This window comes from Arvicola amphibius, chromosome 4, assembly GCF_903992535.2.
Source record: "Arvicola amphibius chromosome 4, mArvAmp1.2, whole genome shotgun sequence".
Taxonomy (NCBI): domain Eukaryota; kingdom Metazoa; phylum Chordata; class Mammalia; order Rodentia; family Cricetidae; genus Arvicola; species Arvicola amphibius.
This window is the reverse complement of record NC_052050.1, coordinates 24,801,336-24,823,705: the sequence shown is the minus strand read 5'-3', so window position 1 is coordinate 24,823,705 and position 22,370 is coordinate 24,801,336. Positions and strand designations below refer to the sequence as shown.

The 22,370-nt window shown below is 44.1% G+C and overlaps 1 protein-coding gene across 1 annotated transcript; it reads left to right on the top strand.

Moving 5' to 3' along the window:
* Nucleotides 1–5,548: 5,548 nt before the first annotated feature.
* On the top strand, nucleotides 5,549–22,079 carry Cbx1 (chromobox 1). The gene is made up of 5 exons (XM_038326414.1): nucleotides 5,549–5,768; nucleotides 15,964–16,140; nucleotides 16,641–16,818; nucleotides 17,710–17,804; nucleotides 21,507–22,079. Exons 2-5 carry the CDS (start codon nucleotides 16,001–16,003, stop codon nucleotides 21,649–21,651), a joined length of 558 nt encoding a protein of 185 aa, XP_038182342.1. The 5' UTR covers nucleotides 5,549–5,768; nucleotides 15,964–16,000; the 3' UTR covers nucleotides 21,652–22,079.
* Nucleotides 22,080–22,370: the final 291 nt, after the last annotated feature.

The following is a 22,370-nucleotide window of genomic DNA, read 5'->3' as shown; positions in this document are numbered from 1 at the left end:
TAATTCTCCTGCCTCCCAAATGTTGGTATTATACGCGCCTGCCACCTTGCCTAGAAAGTTTTCAACTGTTGCTGTTGGAGCCGGCCAATCCTTATAATATATATATATATATATATATATATATATATATATATATATTATATATAAATGCTGGGCAGTAACAACCACAGCCTCAAACAAATGGAACAATCCAAACTTCAAAATACTGAAAAACATACTGCACAGCTGAAGAGATGGCTCAGCAGTTAAGAGCACTGAGTGCTCTTCCAGTGGCCCAGGGTTCAGTTTCCAGCATCCACATGGAAGCTCACTACAGACCGTAACTCAAAGACCTGACACCCTCACACGGACATACATGCAGGCAAAACTCCAAAGCACATAAAATAAAAATAAATAAATTATTTTAAAAAACATATTGAACGCCAGCAACATGATACCATGGAAGATTTCGTGCAGGTCACAGTCAAGATGCATACATGTTAAAAACACCTCCAGGGGGCTGGAGAGATGGCTCAGCGGTTAAGAGCATTGTCTGCTTTTCCCAAGGTCCTGAGTTCAATTCCCGGCAACCACATGGTGGCTCACAACCATCTGTAATGAGGTCTGGTGCCCTCTTCTGGCATACATATAGTCAGAATATTGTATACATAATAAATAAATAAATAAATAAATATTAAAAAAAACACCTCCAGCCTTTGTGTATAAAATCTATTTTAAAAGCTGGGCCTGGTGACACATGTATAATCCCAGTACTGGGGAGGCTGAACTAGAGTTCTAATGTCAAGCTAAGCTGCAAAAGACTCCCACAATTTTTTTAAATGTATTTATTCTATGTATATGGTGCTCTATCTGCACATACACCTGCACACCAGAAGAGGTCATCACAGACTGTGAGCCACCATGTGGGTGGGGGAATCGAACAGAGGACCTCTGGAAGAGCTGCCAAAGCTCTTAATCGCTGAGCCATTTCTACAGTCTCAAGACCCCACAATTTAAACAAACAAACAAACAAACAAAAACCAAACTAATCAAAGTCAGAGGCATGGGACTTAAAAGTACATATTCTAATCAAACTCAACTATCAGTGAACTGATGAGAAAAATCAAACAAATCACACACTATGAAAGAGAAGAAATGTCTCTGAAACTCTTAAACATATTACATTGTTTTGCTTTTTTTTTTTTAACCCCACAAGACAGGGTTTCTCAGTGTAGCCTTGGCCATCCTAGAACTCACTCCTATAGACCAGACTAGACGCAAACTCACAGAGATCTGCCTGCCTCTGCCTCCCGAGTGCCACCACCGCCCAGCAATGGTACTATGTTTTATAAGAGACTACATTGTTAACTCCAGAATGAATACATCTTTTACAATTGGATTTCAGGTAGCTAACCAAACTGGGGCTGGGGGCTCAAACTCCAGTAATCCCAGTTCTTTAGAGGATGAGGCTGCAGGAACGGAAATTCAAGGTTTTTGAATGTAAAAAAGAAATAAAAAGGAAAGGAAAGGACTGCAGCTAGGTTTGGTGGAGGAGGACGTTTATTGTGGATAAAAGGGAGAGCAGAGGCAGAGGCATCTGGGAGAGTCCAGAGCAGGTGTGACCCTGAGCCACAGGAGTGGGGGGGGGGGGTGGAACGGACAGGGGAACACGACAGACGACGGACAGGGTAAAAGGTCTGAAGGGTAAAAGGGTAGACGAAATCAAGTATCCAAAATGGCTGCATTATATAGGGCAGGGCAGCTGGGGGAAGAGCTAGGGGTAAGTGGTGTTCCAGCCACGAGGGCCCTGTAACAGGTAGGTACTGAGGGATGCAGAGAGACCTGGATACCACTGTCTGCTCTACTATGTTTATAGGCACCTCAGCGATTCCTCTCGGGTTTGAGACCCAACAGTTCTTAGCCACAATCAGAAGCTAGCCCAGGATACAGGAGAAAAAAAAAAAAAAAGCCCCAGCACTTGGGAGGGAGAGGCAGGCACATTTCTGTGAGTTCTGAAAAGCGCTGGCTGCCGCCCTCACTAACTGTTCTGGAACTCAATTTGTAGTCCAGACTGGCCTCAAAGTCACAGAGATCTGTCTACCTTTGCCTCCCCAGTTCTGGGATTAAAGGCGTGTGCCACCACTACCTGGTTTTCTTTCTTTTCTTTTCTTTAATTAATTAATGTTTTATTTTGTGTGCATTCGTGCTCCGTCTACATGCATGTCTGTGTGAGGTTGTCAGACCCCCTGGAACTAGAGTTGCAGGCAGTTGTTAGCAGCCACGTGGGTGCTGCTGACCGGATCCTCTGGAAGAGCAGCCAGTGCATTCACATGAAGAGTGGAATTCAGCTTAACGTAGGGACTTGGGGGTGGCAACATTTGATGCTGACAGGAACATGACTTGGCTATTGGAAATGCAATAAACTTGAGATTATAATTCCCACCTCCAATCAAGAATTTAACGAAGCTTGGCTGGGGGGTGGTGCATGTTAAGCCTCAAACCCTGGACGTACGGCTGAGGTACCAATTTAACATATCAAAACAGACCTGGCCTCCAGGTTCTCCCAGCATCCCTCAGTCCCGACTTGTTACAGGATAAGACGGACAGACCCTGCCCTTTACCCTCCCCCGCCCCGCTCCCGCTCCCCAGTTCTCCAGCCCAGGGTCTGGGCTGCCCTTCCCCCAGCCATTTTTTGTTACCCGCCCATTTTGTTAACTTTTGCCCTCTTGGCTGATAAACCTCCCCCAACCCCGTTCTACTCTTTTCTCCTCCTCTTTCCTTCTCTCCGTCTTTCCCTTCCCCATCTCCTCACATGGCTCAGGGTCATGTCCGTTCTGCACTCTCCCAGATGTCTCTGCCTCTGGCCACGCTCTCTCTTATCTACAATAAACTTCCTCCTCCACCACACGTACCTAGGAACAGGCATGTCCTTCCTTTTTATTTTTTCATTTATCTGGCGCTGAACCTGGTGCTCAGGCCCTGGGACAAATGGCTGAGGTACCTATGCACTGGTCTCACCAGAGCAGACCTATGAGAACCAATCAGGGAGGCTGAGGTACCTATTCACCAGTGCAGACTATGAGAACCAATCAGGGAGGCTGAGGTGCAGAGATCAAGGCCAAGGAATTTGTGTGGAAGACACAAATTGTGTGGAAGACTCTAAAACAAGCCAAAACACAAAACACAACCAAACACCCTTCACCTGGACTGGAGAGGCTGGGGGTAGTGCCCAGCTAGAGAGTGCTGGCTTGTTCTGCACATGGTTCCAGATTCAGGGCCAAGAAGAGAAGGAAGGAAGCCAGGACTCCTAGCGCTGGGGTACAAACTCAGTGATAATGTCTTAAGCTTTGAGTGGAGTGGCGCTCATGGCCCATCTCCCCAGGCCTGTGTAAGTGCTTTCTTACCAGACCCAAGGCCCTGGATTTGATCCCCAGCACCAAGACAAGATGAAGCAAAGCTAAAAGTAGTACTAATATTCTCACTTTCAAAGTTATCCAAAGCATTCACATCAGCACATCAGGAGAGAATAGGTGGATTGCTGCCTATCTTTGGAGGCTCAACCCAAATATTTTCAGAAAGAATTGGTCTCTTTTAAATAAATTTGTGTATGGTATTGCTGAGCTAAGCCTCTCTCTCTCTCTCTCTCTCTCTCTCTCTCTCGCTCGCTCGCTCGCTCGCTCTCTCGCTCTCTCGTGCTCTCTCGTCTTTGTGTTTTGACAGGAAAGTTGTCATTGTTTTGTTTTGTTTTGAGACAGGCTGCCACTTGCAGCCTAGACTGTCCTGGAACTCCCTACATAGCCTAAGCTGTTCTTAAACTTACAGCAATTCTCCCGCCTCAGTCTCCTGAGTACTAGGATTAAGAGGCACGGAGCATCACACCTGACCTTGGAAAGTCTGATCAGTTCTATTTTCTGTCAGGGAGGAGGAAATCTCGTTTCTTCATTTAATCACCTGAGGAAAACAGGGACATGTGAATGCCAGCAATACATATCAAGGGTTTTATGGGGAGTTGTAGACATAGTGAGCCATAGAAGGGAGTGTCTCCATTCTTACTGGAGTTTACAGCTCAAAAGTTTGCAGTGACCCAGATGAAAGCCAACTAGGACACTCATTAAAGAATGACAACTATAAGCCAGGCCGTGGTGGTGCATGCCTTTAAACCCAGAGTTCAGGAGGCAGCGGCAGGTGGATCTCTGTGAGTTCGAGGCCAGTCTGGTCTACAAGAGCTAGTTCCAGGACAGGCTCTAAAGTTACAGAGAAACCCTGTCCCAAACACACACACACACAAACACACACACACACACACACACAAGAATGACAACCATAGGTTTTGCTTAATTAGCTAGATAAGGAGTATCATGGAGATGGAGGAGTCCCCATAAAAGTCACCCATTGGTACAGACAATAAAGGAAAATTTCTGCATGTGGTGGCACATACCTTTAACTCCAGCACTTGGGAAGTGGAGGCAGGAGACTCAAGAGTTCAAGGCTAGCTAGGGCTTCCTTGAGACCCTGACCACCCACCACGAATAAATAAATAATAATAGCCAAAGCAAAACAAAAATAGAAAGAGGAAGGAGAGAGAGAAAGAAGAGGAGAGAGAACAGATATGGGAAGAGAGAGGGAAAGGAAAAGAAAATTCAGGGCGTGCCGGTGATGACTACCAATTTAGTGCTTTCTGAACGGGAAAGTGATTCATTCAAGGCTGAGGAGTAGGAACCTCAGCGAGGTGAAGATAAAAGATTACAGAGTTTGCTGGACATTACTGAAAGGTAGAGATTTGATAAATGTCAGGCAATGAATATGTTAAGTTTTTTTCTTTTTTTAATATTTATTTATTATGTATACAATATTCTGTCTGCGTGTATGCATGCAGGCCAGATGAGGGCACCAGACCCCATTACAGATGGTTGTGAGCCACCATGTGGTTGCTGGGAATTGAACTCAGGGCCTTTGGAAGAGCAGGTAATGCTCTTAACCTCTGAGCCATCTCACCAGCCCCCCCCCCCTTTTTTTTTCAAGACAGGGTTTCTCTGTGAGTCCTGGCTGTTCTGGAACTCGCTCTGTTGATCAGGCTGGCCTCGAACTCACAGAAATATGCCTGTCTCTGCCTCCAGAGTGCTGGGATTAAAACTGTGCACCACCACCCCTGGCAGTTAAGATTATTTTTTAATGGCAGAGGTTGTTAATTATGGAACTGCCCAGAGGCAAATGGTTTTCCGGATCAAATATCAAGGGGCTAGTTTCCAAACACAGAAGTTCTGGGTAGACTGACTAAGGAATAGTGGCGGACGCCTGTAATCTTGAATTGAGGCAAAAGAAAGGCCACGAGTTCGAAGCCAGCTGGGCTACACATCCTGTTATGAAACAAACAAACCACCACCACTACCCACAAACTTTCTAGACTACAGTCGACCCCGCCTTTCCAGTTTAAAAGAAAAACAAAACTACGAAAATGCCCGACAGCCCTTGAAAGTGGGGCGGGCGGCCCGAACCTCGCGCGGCACTCTGGGACTTGTAGTCTTGGACAGACTCTGAGTCCCATGATGCCGTGTGGCGGGTCATCGCGTCTGCGCGGTGCAGGCGGCGGGCAGCGCAGAGTGAGAGGCTCTTTTGTTCGGCTGAGGGGAGGGCCGCTGGTGGGGCCTGCGGTACGCCGCTTCAGATCGGCGTTCGACTGCGGCCGCACTGCTTTCTGCTCCTCTGGGCGCTACTCCCTCCGGCCGCCCGACGCCACGCGCTAAGAGCGCGGTACCGATTCCTCTCGGACTCTCGGGCGCTGCTACGAGGTGAAGTGGCGGGCTGGAGGCGGGGGGAGGGGGCGCGACGGCGGCGGGAGGCCGCGGGCGGTCGAGGGCCGGGAACGGAAGACTGGAGCGAGAGGAGTTGGGGGCGCGGCCGGGCCCAGCGCCGGAAGAGTCCGCTTCCCGCGCAGAGCTCGCGGGTTGCGGGAGTCTGGAGAGGGCGGGGCTGCGGATCCGGAGCCCCGGAGCCAAGTGGTTCCTGAAGAGCCGAGCTGTCGCTGGGTCAGCTCTTCAGGAGCTTGGACGGAGATTGTTTGACTCCAGTGAGCGACTCTGGAGTTGGGCGGGAGAAGAAAAACTTTAGGACCTCGAGAAGGGGACAGGCTTGGTGCTTTGAGTGTGTATGGCACGGATCACTCTTCGTCCACTAAAGGTTTAGAAATGTAACCCGAGAAAGCGGACACGGTGGCAGTCGCGGGCAATCCCGGTAGCGCTTGGAGGAAAGAAAGGGAACCTGAGGGTATTGAGTCCAACTGACACTATCGGAGGAATTTCTCTTGCTAGGGTCACGAAGAAGTAACTTCCAGGAAACTTGGACAAGGGGGCTTGGGCTGCTCAAGGTGTGCTAATGGAGAAGAGATCTGTTGAACAAATCTGGGAGCGAGGGGTCAGACATTTTCTTGACCTTGTGGAAAGGAGTTCTTGGGACAAGGAAAGTGGAGGTTCAGAGAATCATCGTGTAAAATAGGAAGAAAAAGGGGGTGCCTGGGGGGTGTAGCTTAGTTTGCAGAGTGTGTGCCTAGTGGGCTGCAGACCCCTGGATCCAGTCTCCAGTACCACATAACTGGTGGCATGTACACGTAATCTTAGCACAGAGGGTCAGAAGTTCAAGACCTTCTTGACTTCCAGTAAAGGGGCTACTTTCTGCCTAGTAAGGGGTCTGTAGTGTGAGTTGGGAGGCTGTAAGAAAAAGGCAAGACTCATCAGATGGAAAGTGTTTGCTCTCGCTGGCCAATCCTAAAGACCTCAGTTTAACCCCCTGGATCCCAGGTAAATGTGGAAAGAAAGAACCTATTCCAGAAAATTGTCCTCCGAGCTACACATGAGGGTGTGGGCAGTAACCCACAAAAGCAGGCGTTGGCACACACAGTAATACTATTTTTACTTAAAAAAAAAAAAAAGTATATGAGGGCTGGAGAGATGGCTCAGAGGTTAAGAGCGCTGACTGCTCTTCCAGAGGACCGGGATTCTATTCCCAGCACCCACATAGCAGCTCACAACTGTCTCTTAACTCCATGACACCCTCACACAGACATACATGCAGGCAAAAAGCAATACCAATGAAATAAATTTTTAAAAAGTATATGAAATATGGAACTTACTTTTCCCAAGTTATCTGCCACTGAATTGTGTTCAAAATAATTCTTAAAAATGAGTTTTACAGCTGGGTAGTGGTGGCACAGGCCTTTAATCCCAGCACTCAGGAAGCAGAGGCAGGTAGATCTCTGAGAGAAACCCTGTCTCAAAACACCAAGAAAAAAGAATGAGTTTTACTAGACCATAAGGTATCCTCTCCAGTTTTGGGTTAAGAATCATGTCAGCAGTTTGGAATGATTTCAAACAATCTAAGGTTTTGGGATAGATGTATGACTGCGATCAAGAAATTAGTGCCTGTGCCCCTCCTTGGATGCTTTCTAGCTATATATGAAAACGATATATTGAAAAGACTCCAGTCGTAAACGGCGGTCAAGGCCTAGGGGAAACCCCTGTGTTGAAACCACTTGCTCCTTAGTAAAGATTTGTGGCCATAGGAGATCTTCAGTCACTTCTGGTTTTCTGATTGGTCACTCTTTGATAAATAACATTAAAATTGTAAATTTTTACCCTCCTAGGTATTTTTCTGAGCAGGTAAAATAATGTGTGTGCAGTGGGTGTATGGGATAATTTTGAGAAGTTCATTCTTCTAACATGGGTTCAGGGGATCAAACTCACCCATCAGACTTGCATGCGAAACACTTACTACCTGCTGAACTACATCTGCAACCCTCTGGACAATTCTTTTGGAGTAAAAGGCCCTTTTTGTTTGTTTTTCTGTGTAGCCCTGGCTGTCCTGGAACTCACCCTGTAGGCCAGGCTGGCCTCGAACTCAGAGGTCTGCTGCCTCTGCCCCCCAACTACTGGGGTTAAAGGCGTTTTTTATATTTATGTCTTTATTGTTTTATATTTTGAAACAGGTTCTGACTCTGTATCTCTGGATGTCCTAGAACTTGATACACACAACAGTCTGGTCTCAAATTCACAGAGTTCTCCCTGCCTCTGTCTCCTGAGTGCTGGGATTAAGTATGCCAGCACATTCAGTGTTGTTTTAGTATTTTTAAAAGTGGGGTAGGGAGTGTGCCATGATATACTTGTGGAGATGAAAGAACAACTTGGTGTCCTTCTCTTGTACTGTTAGGCAAATTCTGGTGATTGAACTGCAGCTGTTAGGCTTTTAAGACAGAAACCTTTACCCACTGAACCAGCTTGATAGCCCCATTTTCTAAATTTTGGGGACTAGACCTAGCAGAAATTGGTATGTGTAGATTTTCTTTTCTATGTCGCAAATTGGCTTAAAACTCACTATGTAGCCCAGATTGGCCTTGAACTGAGATTATAGGTATGTACCACCATACCTAGTTTAGTTTTGTTTTTATGTGTGTGTCTTTGCTTACTTTTTGCAATCTAAAGAATTGAATCCAGGGCCTTTTACATGTTAGGCAAACAGGCACACTGAACTGCATCCAAGTTTGGCAAGCTTTCTACAGCTTCTACAAGCTTCTAGACTAAATTTGGGGAACGTTGGGCTGGTTTTTGTTTTCTTTTTCTGGTGGTAAAAGTGTACTGAATTAAACTCTAAAACCCATGTGTTCTGTCATTGAGCTGTACTACAAAATCCTTAATGTCAGCTAGGCAATGTTGGTTTATGCCTTTAATCTCTCAGTGCTTGGGAAGCAGAGGCAGGCAGATCTCTGAGTTCAAGGCCAGCCTGGTGTATAGAGCGAGTTCCAAGATAGCTGTGGCTGGTACACAGAGAAGCCCTGTCTCGAAGACCCCCCCCCCCCCAAAAAAAAAAGAAGACCACAACTAATTTCTTGGGTAAAGTTGAATAATTTCACAGCTAGGCATGGTGACCCATGCTTATAATACATCACTGAAGGAAGCAGCACAGGGAAAACTTCTCTCAAGTTTGAAGAAAGTCTGGTCTAAATAATGAGTCCATGCTAGCCTGGACTATAAAGTAATACTCTGTCTGAAAAAACAGGCTAGACTTTCTAGCTAACTTGGTGGAAAAAGACACTTCCCACAAATCCTGATTAATAACTTGTGTTTGATCCCAGGACCGACATATTAGAAGGAGGGACCTGCCTTTCTGAAAGTTACCCTCTGTCCCTGTGCTCCCTGCTACAAACACTAAATACAGGTGGCGGAGATGAGTCACATACTTGAGGCCAACCTAGGCTACAGAGTTGAGACCCTGGCACAAACAAGGGGAGCAGGGGAAAAAGCATGTGGATTTGCTCTGGATTTAATCTGTTCCAACCAATTCTGTTCCCACAACCATGCTCAAAAAGCAAAAACAAACTGCTACCCCTGTTTAATGTGTACATGGTTCCTGTTTTTCATCCAGATTTGCATCTGAAAAACATTTGCTTCACAAACAGCCAAATAAAAAGCCAACTAAAAGCAGTTTGGAAATGTGACTGGCACCAAAGCATACTGTACTACTGTGTGTGCCTTCATTTCTGTTTTGATTACTAGTGTGTAGATGCCAGTTATTATAGCAAAGATACCTTGTCCTTGTTTTCAGTTCTGGGTTTCTTGATTGTCACTCCTAAAAAGCTGACAGCTTTGTACTTTTATTTCCTGATTATTTGGTTTTGAAACATCTTTGTTAGGCATACAATGTTCATAATTTGCACAGGGCTCAGAATTCTGAGGGAAAATAGAAACAAAATGCTTTGGGGATCCCAAGGGAAGGAGAAATATTTGGTTAGGTTGGGTGAGCTTTATGGGAGAAATACCATTTAGGCTAGGTCTTGAAGAAACTGTGGGGTTCTGACTGAATGAAACAATACAGTGTGGCCCCATGTGAGTGCCGGAAATTAAACTCAGGTCCTCTGGAAGAGCAGAGCAGCCAGTGCGCTTAACTACTGAGCCACCTCTCCAGCCCTGAGATTTTGTTTTGTTTGTTGAAATTTTGTAGCTCAGTGTGGGTATGTGTACGTGGGGATACTGCAGAGGCCAGGAGAGGGATCCCCTAGAGCTGGAGTTACACAGTTGTGCTAGCAAGCAAACTCAGATAATCCTCTGTAAGCACTGCAGGAGCTCTTAATTGCTGAGCCATCTGTCCCACCCTAGTATGGTTATTATGCAAAAAGAGTGTTTTGCACTTGTTAAGAGAATGGCAGGGCGGAATCCCAGTACTAGGGAGGCAGAGGCGGACGGACCTCAGTGAGTTCGAGGCCAGCCTAGTCTACAAGAGCTAGTTCCAGCATTTGGGAAGCAGAGGTGTTGGGGGGGGGGGGGTGTCTGAGTTTGAGGCCAGTCTAATCTACAAAAGGAGCTCCAGGATAGCAAAGGCTAGACAGAGAAACACTGTTTCAAAAAACAAAAGAGTTCAAGCATCTTTGTACATACCATTGAATGCTGAAAATGGAGATCTAAGGGGCTGGGAAATGTCATGGCTCAGTTAGTAAAATGGTTCAGACCCAAGTACCTTTTACAGCAAGATGAGAGGCGGAGTGAAGAATTGTTCAGATGCTGGGTGGCCAAATAGCCTGGTAATACAGTATAGCATGAAGAAACAAGAAATTTAGCCTTGGGAAAACAAAGATTGAAGGAGAGAACTAACTCTAGCCAGGTTGTCCTCAAACTTCCACATGTGCACATCTACACTCACCGTTAAGAATGTGTACTGTAATGGGTGCAGTGGGTCATGCCACCTTTTTTTTTTTTTTTTTTTTTTGGTTTTTCGAGATAGGATTTCTCTGTAGCTTTTTTAGAGCCTGTCCTGAAACTAGCTCTTGTAGACCAGGCTGGCCTCGAACTCACAGAGATCCGCCTGCCTCTGCCTCCCGAGTGCTGGGATTAAAGGCGTGCGCCACCACCGCCCGGCTTCATGCCACCTTTTAACCTCAGCACTGGAGAGGCAGGGGCAGTCAGATCTCTTGAGATTCAGGCCAGCCAAGGCTACATAGAGAAACCTGTCACCAAAAAAAGTATATTGTTCTTACAGAGGACCCTCAGTTACTAGCATCCACTATAGGAGGATCACAGTTATTAGTAACTTTATTTCCTCCCTTGGCAGAGTTTCTCTGTGTATAGTCTTAGCCGTCCTGGAACTCAACTCTGTAGATCAGACTGTCCTTAAACTCTTAAGAGACTCGCCTGCCTCTGCCTCCCATTCTTCTAGTGCTGGAATTAAAGGTATGTGTCACCACGCCCAGCAGTTTAATGGGTTTTAAAAAAAAGTGTGTGTGCGTGTGTGCACGCGCACACCTTAATGCACGTGGTGGTTGGACTCTATCCATCTTATTTGAGGCAGGATCTCTTTTTCTGTTAGGCTTTGTACTCTAGGCTAGCTGGCCTAGTTTCCTAGCAGTTCTGTCTCTAGGATCACAGATGCACCCTGCCACTTCTGATTTTGTGTAGCTGTGTGTCTGCATGTGGGTGTATGCAGGTGCCTGGGGAGGCCAGAGGTGTCAGATCCCCTGGAGCTGGAGTTACAGTTACAGAGCCCAACTCAAGTCATCTGGAAGATCTATCTCTAGAATCACAGATGAACACTACCACTTCTGTCTTGTGTAGCTGTGTGTTTGCATATAGATGTCCTAGAGGTTCTTAGGTAGCTCTACACATTTCTGCCTCCCTTACCCTGAAATTAGAAACACACACCCCTGTGCCTGTGTTAGAAGTGGCCTGGAGATCCAACTCAGATCCTCATGCTTGCATGATAAGTGCTTTACCAACTGAAATCCCTCCCCAGCCTTTGCCCATGCTTTTGTCGACTGGAACCTGTGTCTACAATGGCTTCACAGGTTTCTTGTGCCTTTCCTATTTCTTTGAGTAGTTAATACAAACTTCAGAAGCAAAACAAAATGCTTAATTTTGTGTCTAATACACATATACACAAAATAAATCAGTAAATATACAGGCACATATATTAAGAACTAGATGTAGTACACTGTCAATCCCAACTATTCTGATTCAGAGGCAGGAGGAGCTCAAGTTTAAAGCCAGCTGGGCAGTTTAGCAAGAGTGTCTGAAAATAAGGGGCTGTGATGTGGTTCAGTGATAGAATGCTTAAAGATCTAGCACATGCAAGGTCTTAGATTTAATCTCTACCTGAAAGAAAAACAGCAAGCATTATTCCTCATAAAACTTTTAAATTTGTATTTATTGTGTTTGTGCATGTATATACATGCATGCACATGCTGGTACATGGATGGCAGTCTGTCCGGAGTTGGTTCTCTTCCTGCTACCTTGTGGGATCTGAAGGTGGAACGCAGGTCTTCAAGTCTGCCAGTCCTCTTCTGTATATATAATTGGCCCTAGGGAAGGTTCGTGAGAAATTACAGTGTTCTTTCTTTGACCCGTGCTTTTAATTTTAATCACTCGGAAGGCAGAGGCAGGCAGATCTCAGGGCCAGCCTGGTCCACAGAGCGAGTTCCAGGACAGCCAAGACAACACAGAAGGATCCTGGGGTGGGAGAGAGGGGCAGCAAGGTGGCTCCGTGAGTAAAAGTGCTTGCTGTGCACAAGTGTTGATCTGAATTTCATCCTTCGAACTTGCGTTGGGTCAAGCAGAGGTGGCACTAGCCTTTAATCCCAGCACTCTGGAGGCAAAGGCAGGAGGATCTACAGAGAGTTCTGGGACAGCCAGGTCTATAGAGAGAAACTCTGTATAAACAAACAACCTTGTTGGAAGGAGAAAGCCAGCCTCCTGAAAGTTGTCTTTTGACTATCATACCCAAACCATGGTGTATGTGCACCCACATATATCTGTCATACATCATGCACAATAATTTTTTAAAATTCTTTTAGTATGTGTGTGTGTGTGTTTGCTCTTATAGTTCAGGTTGCCTATAACTTGGAACCTTCCTGCCTTTCCTATTAAACCTCCTGCAGTTATAGGCACTTTTGTGCATGGTTTTATTTGTTTGTTTGTTTTCTCCATTGCTGGGAGTTACACCAAAGGACTCATGTACAAGCTAAACATTATACTGCCGAGTCCAGTTTTTCAAAACATTCTTGGATAGCATACTGTCAAGTTCAGATTACCTCTGAGCTTTGGAAAAGTTGCCCTTTTTTTTCTTACATTAAGCTTCAGAAAGGTAGGGACCATTTCTTATCTTCTTGAGTCTCTAGAATTCAGCACAATATCTAGAATTTGAGTTTCTACATATATAGTAAAACTTTGTTCAAGGACCCTGGTAATAACAGTTTAACCCCAGATTAGGGCTTTAAACTAATGCAGAACAGTGCTCTTTCTTTGTCTTGGTTTGTTTGCCATGTTCCTCTGGGGAGATGAGGAGATTGAGACAGAATCCTCAATCTAGTCCACGTAGACCTTAAAATCCTTATCCCCCTGCCTCTGCCTCCCATATTGTGGGATTATAGGCCTGTGCTCCACACCTGGCCCATCTGCTTCATTCTTTATATCTCGTTCTGGATAACTGATCGTCCATTTCTAAGATTTTAGCCAATTTTGTTTTACTGTGGTATGTTACAGCACCATCTACTGACACAAATTGGTAATTTTAAGGCTTTTGGGCACTTTTTCCATTAAAGGTATTCTGAACACTTTATAATATGGCACCCAAGAATGTTTTGGGAAATGGGATATCTCTCTGGTCTACAGAGCAAGTTCCAGGATAGCCAGGGAAAAAAAGAGAAACAATGTCTCAGAAAAGAAAGGAAGGAAGGAAGAAAATAATTTTTTAAAAAACATTAAAATATCAGAATTGAATATACTAAAGGTAAGAGATTTATAGAGAACTAATTTTTTTTTTTTTTTTTTTTTTTTTTTGTTTTTTGAGACAGTGTTTCTCTGTATAACAGTTCTAGCTATCTTGGAACTTGCTTTGTAGACTAGGTTGGCCTCTAACTCACTGAGATCTGCCTGCCTCTGCCTCACGAGTGCTGGGATTGAAGGAGTGCATCACCACCTCCACCTGGCAGGAATAAAAAAAATATACTAGAAAAAATATAAGCTGGGTAGTGGTGACACATGCCTTTAATCCCAGCATCGGGAGGCAGAGGCAGGAGGATCTCAGTGGGTTAGAGGCCAACCTGGTCTACAGAGTGAGTTCCAGGACAGGCTCCAAAGCTATACAAAGAACGCCTGTTGGTGGGGGGGCCTGAAAAAAAAGTGTGTGTATATATAAAATGTGTGTGTGTGTGTGTGTGTGTGTGTGTGTGTGTGTGTGTGTGTGTGTCCCTATATGTTTCCGAAGTTAGGGTATTATATAGACAAGGATAACCTTGAACTCCTTGGTTCTTCTGCTAGGGTCACACGTACTAGTGCACCACCATGCCCAGTTTTTTGGGTTAAAATACAGGAATTCATTCATGTGAGACAAGCTCTCCACCAACTGACCTGTATCCCCAGCCACATTTGGAGATTTTCATCAAACAAAACCAACTTCAACGTCTCGACATGAAAGAACAAGCTGTTTCACCCATATATAATTATGTGTGTGGGTGTGTGTTGTGTTCATGTGTTGAAGCTTGGAGTTTGTTGTTTTTAATTATTTCATCTGTATTGGTGTTTTGCCTGAGTGTGTGTGTGTAAAGGTGTCAGATTCCCTGGAACTGGAGTTACAGACAGTTGTGAGCTGCCATGTGGGTGCTGAGAATTGAACCCAGGTCCTCTAGACGAGCAGCCAGTACTCCTAACTGCTGATCCATCTCTCCAGCCCAAAGCATGTTTTAGGAAAGAATAAAACTCAGAACCTACAAGGTAAAGCATTCGCCGTACAAGCCAGATGGGCTTGTTTTTTATGTGGAACCCATGTGAAGGTGAAAGGAGAGAACCAATGGTACAAAATTGTCTTGCCTCAAAGAAGATCAACTCTACAACATCTGTGATAGCTACCTTCCTCTTGTCCCCCTGCTTTTTTTCTAAATTATTACAATACTCAGCTTAAATAAACAGCTATTTTGGTGCCTTTTCTAAGCAGACCTGAGTCTTAGAAATAAATTATAACATAAACGAGGTAAAAAAAAAACTAGTGATTTAAGGCTATAGCTTAATGCCTAGCATTCTTGAAACCCACAATTTAATTCCTAATACTGCCAAAGGGGAACAGTGGAAGTTAGCTGGAGCACAGTTGATAGAGTGCTCTCTTGCCTTTCTTGTATAGTTCACAAAGCCTTGGGTTCAATCTTTTAGCACCATATGGGTGAATATGGTGTATACTTATAATCCCAGCGCTCAGGGAGGAAGAGACAGGATCAGAAGTTCAAGGTCATGTTCTGCTATGTCTCAAGTTCCAGGCCAACCTGGGTGAGGTGGCTTAGCCAAGCCCAAGAACCATATGGACCTGACTCCCACAAATTGTTCCTTGACCTCATGACACCCATATACATACTAAGTGAGTAAATGCAGTAAAATAATTTTTTTTAAGTTTAAGCTGTGATCTGTGGTGGCGTTCAAGAAAAGCAGAGTAAAAACTAAAGGGACTTTTAGCTGGACGGCAGCACAGCTGTAATCCCAGTGCTTGAAAGGTAGAGACCAGATCAAGGGCTCAAAGCCAGCCTGGGCTATATGAGATCCTATCTGTCCATGCCTGCCCCCCCAAAAACGTCAGATAATTAAATATATATATATAGCTGATCCAACAGTATTTTGTGGCAAAGGGGTATTAGGTGTTAATATAAATTAGACTTAGTATAAAAGTTGTAAATGTATATAAGAATTTATAAATCCTTCCCACACATTGTAGTATTTATATCTATAATTCTAACACTTAGAAAGCTGAGGACAGCTTGGGCTTCATATTAAGTCCTTGCCCAGAAAAGACATTAATTTTGCTGTGAAATTAGTAATTGTGGCTAACTTAGCAAACCTCAAAACATGGTTGTGAATTGGAGGTAAGTAGCGCATCCCAAACAGTGTCCATCACCTATGGTTTCCCTCACTGCCCAGGATTTATCCAGTATGTGTGCCCTGATGGCTTTTATTTCCTTGGTCATTTTAGCAGTGTCACCCTTTACACCGGAAAGCTGGCGGGTGCTATGGGAAAAAAACAGAACAAGAAGAAAGTGGAGGAGGTACTAGAAGAAGAGGAAGAGGAATATGTAGTGGAAAAAGTTCTCGATCGACGAGTTGTCAAGGGCAAAGTGGAATATCTTCTAAAGTGGAAGGGTTTCTCAGAGTAAGTTTCATTGACACAAGTCAGTTCAGTTGCTATGAGGAGTCATGATGTGCTTGTTACCTCATCTGTGGTGGGTATACCTTGGTTCAGTCCTGAACTCCACAGCTGATAGTCTACTGAGGAAGGATCTGCAATGCAGAGTACTATAATATATGACAGGCTTTTGTTTTGTTATATTTGTGTATGTGCACATGTAAGTCCTGGGATGAGAGTCAGGTCTTAAGGCTTGGCAGATGATTCATTTTTCCAGTTGAGCCATCTTGCCAGTCCACGACAGTGATTCTGAGGAGCAGATAGCCCACTTTTTCAAAGTAGTCTTTCCTTGAAGAAGGCAAATTTCTAAGCCTTTTGGTCTGTACCCTCCCCTACTAGGAAAGTTCTTAATCTTGAAGAGAAATCAGCTGTTCATTATCATTTAACTCTCTTTCAAGACTAGCTCTTCTCTTAGTTAAAAATGTTGACTTAAGTGGAAGCATGACTTGTAACCTTGCTGATTTCAGTGAGGACAACACATGGGAGCCAGAAGAGAACCTGGACTGCCCTGACCTTATTGCTGAGTTTCTACAGTCACAGAAAACAGCTCACGAGACAGACAAATCAGAGGGGGGCAAGCGCAAGGCTGATTCTGATTCTGAAGATAAGGGGGAAGAAAGCAAACCAAAGAAGAAGAAAGAAGAGGTAAGACTTGGAATAGGAGTCTTCTCCAGCCAGAGGCCAGATCATTCCAGCAGTTTGATCCTACCTCATCTCTTTCCGGTCCTCCTCTTCTTTTTTTTTTCTTTTAAATTTTTATTTATTTATTTTAGATAAGGTCTTGCATAGAAGCCTAGGCTGACCTATAATTCAATATGTAGCCTAGGCTGGCCTCAAACTTGTGGCAATTTTCCTTAGCCTTCTAAGTGTTAGGATTACAGTTATGAGCTACCATGCTTGAACTTCTTTTTGAATCTCAGCAGTCATACATGTCCTCTCTGTCCTTCAGAAATAAGCTAATGTTTTAAAGGATTTGGGGGCCAACCATGAACACACCTGTAATCCTAGCACAAGACGATCAAGGACAAGGACCTGGACTACAGGAGACTGTGTCTCAGTGAACATACAAAAGAACAACAACAAAAAGGATTTGGGACTTACTCTTGTAAAGTGATCTAATCTAATCTTTTTATCCATGGTGCAAGAATGATGAGGCACGGGCTTGAGAGAGAGATAACTCAGCACTGACTGCTCTTCAGAAGTCCTGAGTTCCACTCCCAACCATCCCATGGTGGCTCTCAACCACCTATAGTGGGATACGATGCCCTCTTCTGGCATAACGGCGTATATGCAGATAGAGCACTCAAAATCTTTTTTAAAAAGAATGGTAACATGTAGCAGTTACTGGAGACTCGTGACAGCAACTGAATTCATTTCCTGTAATAGATCACTTTCAATGTTCTGATCACTAAAGATATAAGATAGATGTTTTGTCTTTAGTATCTTAAGTAATTTACCTTTGAAGAAACACAGAAGTAATTATTCTGGATGTAACCATATGCTAATAAAATTGTTCTGCCCATCTGGTTTTTACAGTCAGAAAAGCCACGAGGCTTTGCCCGGGGTTTGGAGCCTGAGCGGATTATTGGAGCTACTGACTCCAGTGGAGAACTCATGTTCCTGATGAAATGGTGAGTCTACCAGTGGCTCTGTATGGTTGTTTTTTCCTTCTCCCCATCTGTTCTATGCCAGAGGAAAGAGCTGGACCTTCGAAATTCCAGTCGCCCAGGTGTGAAATCTTTAAGATGACATAGTCCTTCGATAGTGAACCTCGGCCTGACTACAAACCTGGACTCATGAGTTACAGGTAGGGGCCCTTAGGATTTACAGATTTTTTTTTCCCCCTGTTGGAGAGACTATGGAGAGGAACCACATTTCAGTTCTGTGGAGTAAAACAGAAAATTCTGAAATGTGATTGAATCACCCTCCTTCTCTGCCACCTCCTTAGTAAAGATCAGGCTGACCCCATAAACAGGATTCTGTTCTTGTTTGAGGGTTAGGAAAGAATTTATAGAATTTGTTTTGAAGATTCTAAATTTTCAAAATCAGCCAGCAGGGGTCAGTAAAGCCTCTACTGTTTGCTGTTACTGAACGTAATGCAAGGCTGCTTCTCTATAATAAACACTAGTGGTGATAGTGCAGACCTGGTCTAAGGAGAGACAGAGGTAGTTTGTTAGCGCTAGCCAGTGTCACCTGCTGAGCACGCTTGCATTCGCTGTTTTATGTGCTGCCAGCATAGTAGTGGGGTTCTGTGACTAGCATGAACCACAGTTTCACTAGCAATGGGAAAATTTTCATCTGCAGTCCATTTCTGACCAGAACATTGTCAAGCAGCACATAACAGTACTTTCAAACAGCAGTGAAGAGGAGTTCAAGTTAGTAAAAGTAATTAACTGTTTTCGTTTGTTTGATTTTTGCTTTTTGAGACAGTTTTACTCTAGCCTAGGCTTGCATTGAGCTTGAAATCCTCCTGCCCCTGACTGTGCTGAGATTACAGGGACATGCCACCTTGACGGACTAGGAGGAGTAAGTGTTAAGCCATTGCCAATTAAAATAGGATTGTCAAGGCTTTGTCCTTTGATTGGTCTAGAGCTTGCTCTGAACTGTGTCTATGGTGGTTCTTCCCTAGATAATGACTGATGAGGTTTTTAACTTCAGTACAGGTAAAGACATGGGTTATAATGAACTAACTACCTATTGTCTTCCTGTGTGTTCCTTCAGTATGTACTGATTCTGACACTTATTTAGCTTATTTCTTCTAACTTAGAGAAGAAAAACTGAATAATATGGTGTGTTAAGTAGTCTAGCTAAAATACACTTGCCCTGCAAGTGACCAGTGTGAGTCACAGGAGTATCTCCATATTTTTTAGGGTGTGGTTCTACACATTTACAATCCCAGTACTCAGGTATCAAAAGTTGGAAGCCAGCCTGACCTAGAGTAAGATGAAGTTGTAGCTCTGGAGCCTGTCCTGGAACTAGCTCTTGTAGACCAGGCTGGCCTCGGACTCACAGAGATCCTCCTGCCTCTGCTTCCCGAGTGCTGGGATTAAAGGCATGTGCCGGCAAGATGAAGTTTTAAAAGCATAAACATACACACACACCTAAGAGCCAGCTGTAATAACCCATATATTGCATAATAACCCAAATATTGTAATATGTATAGTAATAACCCATATATTGGGATTAAAGGTGTGTGCCACCACTGCCAGGTGGGCATTGGTTATTGGTTATCTTACTGCTGTATCTAAAGTTAAGATTTGGTTGTTGGGCCGGGCAGTGGTGGCACACGCCTTTAATCCCAGCACTCGGGAGGCAGAGGCAGGCGGATCTCTGAGTTCGAGGCCAGCCTGGTCTACAAGAGCCAGTTCCAGGACAGGCTCTAGAAACTACAGGGAAACCCTGTCTCGAAAAACCAAAAAAAAAAAAAAAAAAAAAAAAAAAAAATTTTGGTGTTGGGCTAGGGGGTGTGGCTAACACATAAAATCTGTGGCTTTGATCCCCAGCCCTATAAAAACAGAAAACAAATCCAAACCTTTTGATGGGGATTTGACTTACTGGTAGAGGGCTTGCCTAGTATATGCAAGGCCCATGTTTTAATTCCTAGCATCTACTCCCTCACCCCTAAAATATTGAATGTTGATTAAAAAAACCCAAGGTTTTTAAAAAGTTACACATGGCCAGGTGTGTCCATGCCTTTAATCCCAGCAGTCAGTGGTAGAGGTAAGTGGATCTCTTGTGTTTGAGGCAAGCCCGGTCTACATATCAAGTTGCAGAACTGCATTCAGCAGTGGTTCTTAGTCTGTGGGTCACCTAAGACCATTAGAAAACATATTTGTATTAAAATTCATAACTGCAGTAAAATCATGTTACAAAATAGCAACAAAAGTAACTTTATGCTTGAGGTCACCACAATAAGAGGAACTGTATTAAATGGTCACAGCATTAGGAAGGTGGAGAACCACTGACAGAGAGACCCTATTTCAAACAAACAACAGCAAAAAGTGATGTTTACACCCATGGCTCAGGATATAGTTGTAGAGGGCTTTCTTAGCATACATGTGACTCTAGCTTCCATCCCTAATACCACATCCATGCACTTTTAAAAAATGGAGCTGGAGAGAAGGCTCAGTAATCTCTTCCGGAAGACTCAAGTTCAGTTCCCAGTGACCACATTGTAGCTCACTACCTTCTCTAACTCCAGTTCCAGAGACTCCGGGGTGTAGGTGTACATATGGTGTACATAACATATATTCAAACAAAACACTTATACACATAAAATTATTTTTATTATGACCTGATTTGCTAGGAAAGTGAAGGTACCTGTCTATTTATGGACATAGAAAATATTTCTACATAGTAAAAGGGCTTAAATTTATCCCACAATTGTTCATTTAAAAGAGAGTTATAGGTTAGATACCCCATAAGGATTTAGTACATTTTCCACCATCTTCTTGGTATTTTTTGGCTTTTTGAGACAGGGTTTCTCTGTGTAACAGCCCTGCCTGTCCTGGAACTAGCTCTTGTAAACCAGGCTGGCCTTGAATTCACGGAGACCCACCTGTCTCTGCCTCCCAAGTGCTGGGGCACTACCACCTAGGCTTCTTGGTATTTCTTGTGGAAGCTTAACCATATTAGCTTATTCTCTGGTTCCCTGTGGCTCTGGAGTCTTGTTCTTGTTCTTGTTCCGGTTTGAGGTGGTGCTGTGTCAGATTCTGTCGTGTATTTGTTGCCTACCCCATGCTGCTGCCTCTGTCTGGGACAGACCCAGTGACCTGAAGATAAATGAATAGGAGTTTACTCCTAGTTACTATAATGTATATCATTTTCAGATTTTTAGGCTATGAAAATTTGGAAAAATAATAGAGAATTACATCACAGTACCTTTGTTTTCTACCTTCTCATGTTGGAGCACTATTTTAAAATACATGGCGATAGTGTGCGGGTTTTAAACAGTATGTTATGAGTGAGCAGGAATGTGCCCAATCAGTATTAGTCCTCTTACAAAGAGAAAGCTGTGTGCACTGGCTGGGATATAGTTTTGCTTCCCATCTACCTTCTGAATGCTAATTAAGCTTTCTTTGACCTTTTCCAAAGAACTAGTTGAATCAGGTGACTCATCTTTTGACAAAGTCCCCTAGAGGGGATTTTTGTCAGAAGAAAGGGAAATCTTTGAGGGTATCGTGTGACAAAATCCACCCAGGAAATGCTGCTTGCGTCCTGTTTTCCTAGTTTGTGTCTGAAAATTTAGACTTTTAAGGCCCTATTCCCTGGGTGATCCGAATTAGGAGACGACAGCAGCTGATCTCAAAGTTTCTTTGTGCTTTGTTCTGCAGGAAAAACTCTGATGAGGCTGACCTGGTCCCTGCCAAGGAAGCCAATGTCAAGTGCCCACAGGTTGTCATATCCTTCTATGAGGAAAGGCTCACGTGGCATTCCTACCCCTCAGAGGATGATGACAAAAAAGACGACAAGAATTAGCCCTCTTGAGTGCCAGCCCCTGTCACCTTCGACTGTGGGTTCCAAGTGGGGAGGGAAGGAGTTCTACTTGTCTTGACACCATAGAGGTGGCTTGAGAAGATGTCCTTTGAAGAGCCAGCATAGTTTCTGTGCCCTGCAGCAGCAGCCCAAGTGCTTTAACTCGTTTCAAGCTGTATAGTTTGCACACCCATCCCAGTGGAGGGGAAGGGGTAAGTGTTTCAAGGCAACCCGTTCTGTGCTTTGCTAAGAAAGCAGAGGGCCTTCCATGAAGGACAAAACCTGCAGAACTGGGGTGTGGGAGAGCAAAGATACTGTCTATCTTCAAAGAGCATCTCCACAACCCACAGCCTTCTTCCCAATAGTGTTAACTGCATTTTTACAGCCTAGCATGTGTGTAGTTTTTGGCTATTACTGGTATATTCATTAGGGGTGGGAGGGTTGGGGCAGGGAGGAAGGGAGATGGGTGGAATCATTTTGGTTAAAATTTGGGACCTGATTGGGGAAATGGTGAAACAGTAGAAAGAACAGCTAACTAATCAATTGGTTCTATGTCAATATTTTGCCTTTTCAAAAAATTACATTGGCACCATTAATGAGGATTGAGAGACTTAAAAAATCTGTGAATGCTGAAGCCTACAGCCAAGGTGTTCCCTACCTGAGCTCATTGTGGCCCACAAAGGACAAAGCCAGTTCCCAAGTTACCAAAGCTGCCATTTGAA

What these genes read in the sequence shown, in the direction of transcription:
- Cbx1 (XM_038326414.1), top strand. Translation starts at nt 16,001, where the DNA reads ATGGGAAAAAAACAGAACAAGAAGAAAGTGGAGGAGGTACTAGAAGAA. An exon ending in AAGTGGAAGGGTTTCTCAGA is followed by an intron (nt 16,141 to 16,640) that starts GTAAGTTTCATT and finishes TGCTGATTTCAG; the next exon opens with TGAGGACAACACATGGGAGC. An exon ending in CAAAGAAGAAGAAAGAAGAG is followed by an intron (nt 16,819 to 17,709) that starts GTAAGACTTGGA and finishes TGGTTTTTACAG; the next exon opens with TCAGAAAAGCCACGAGGCTT.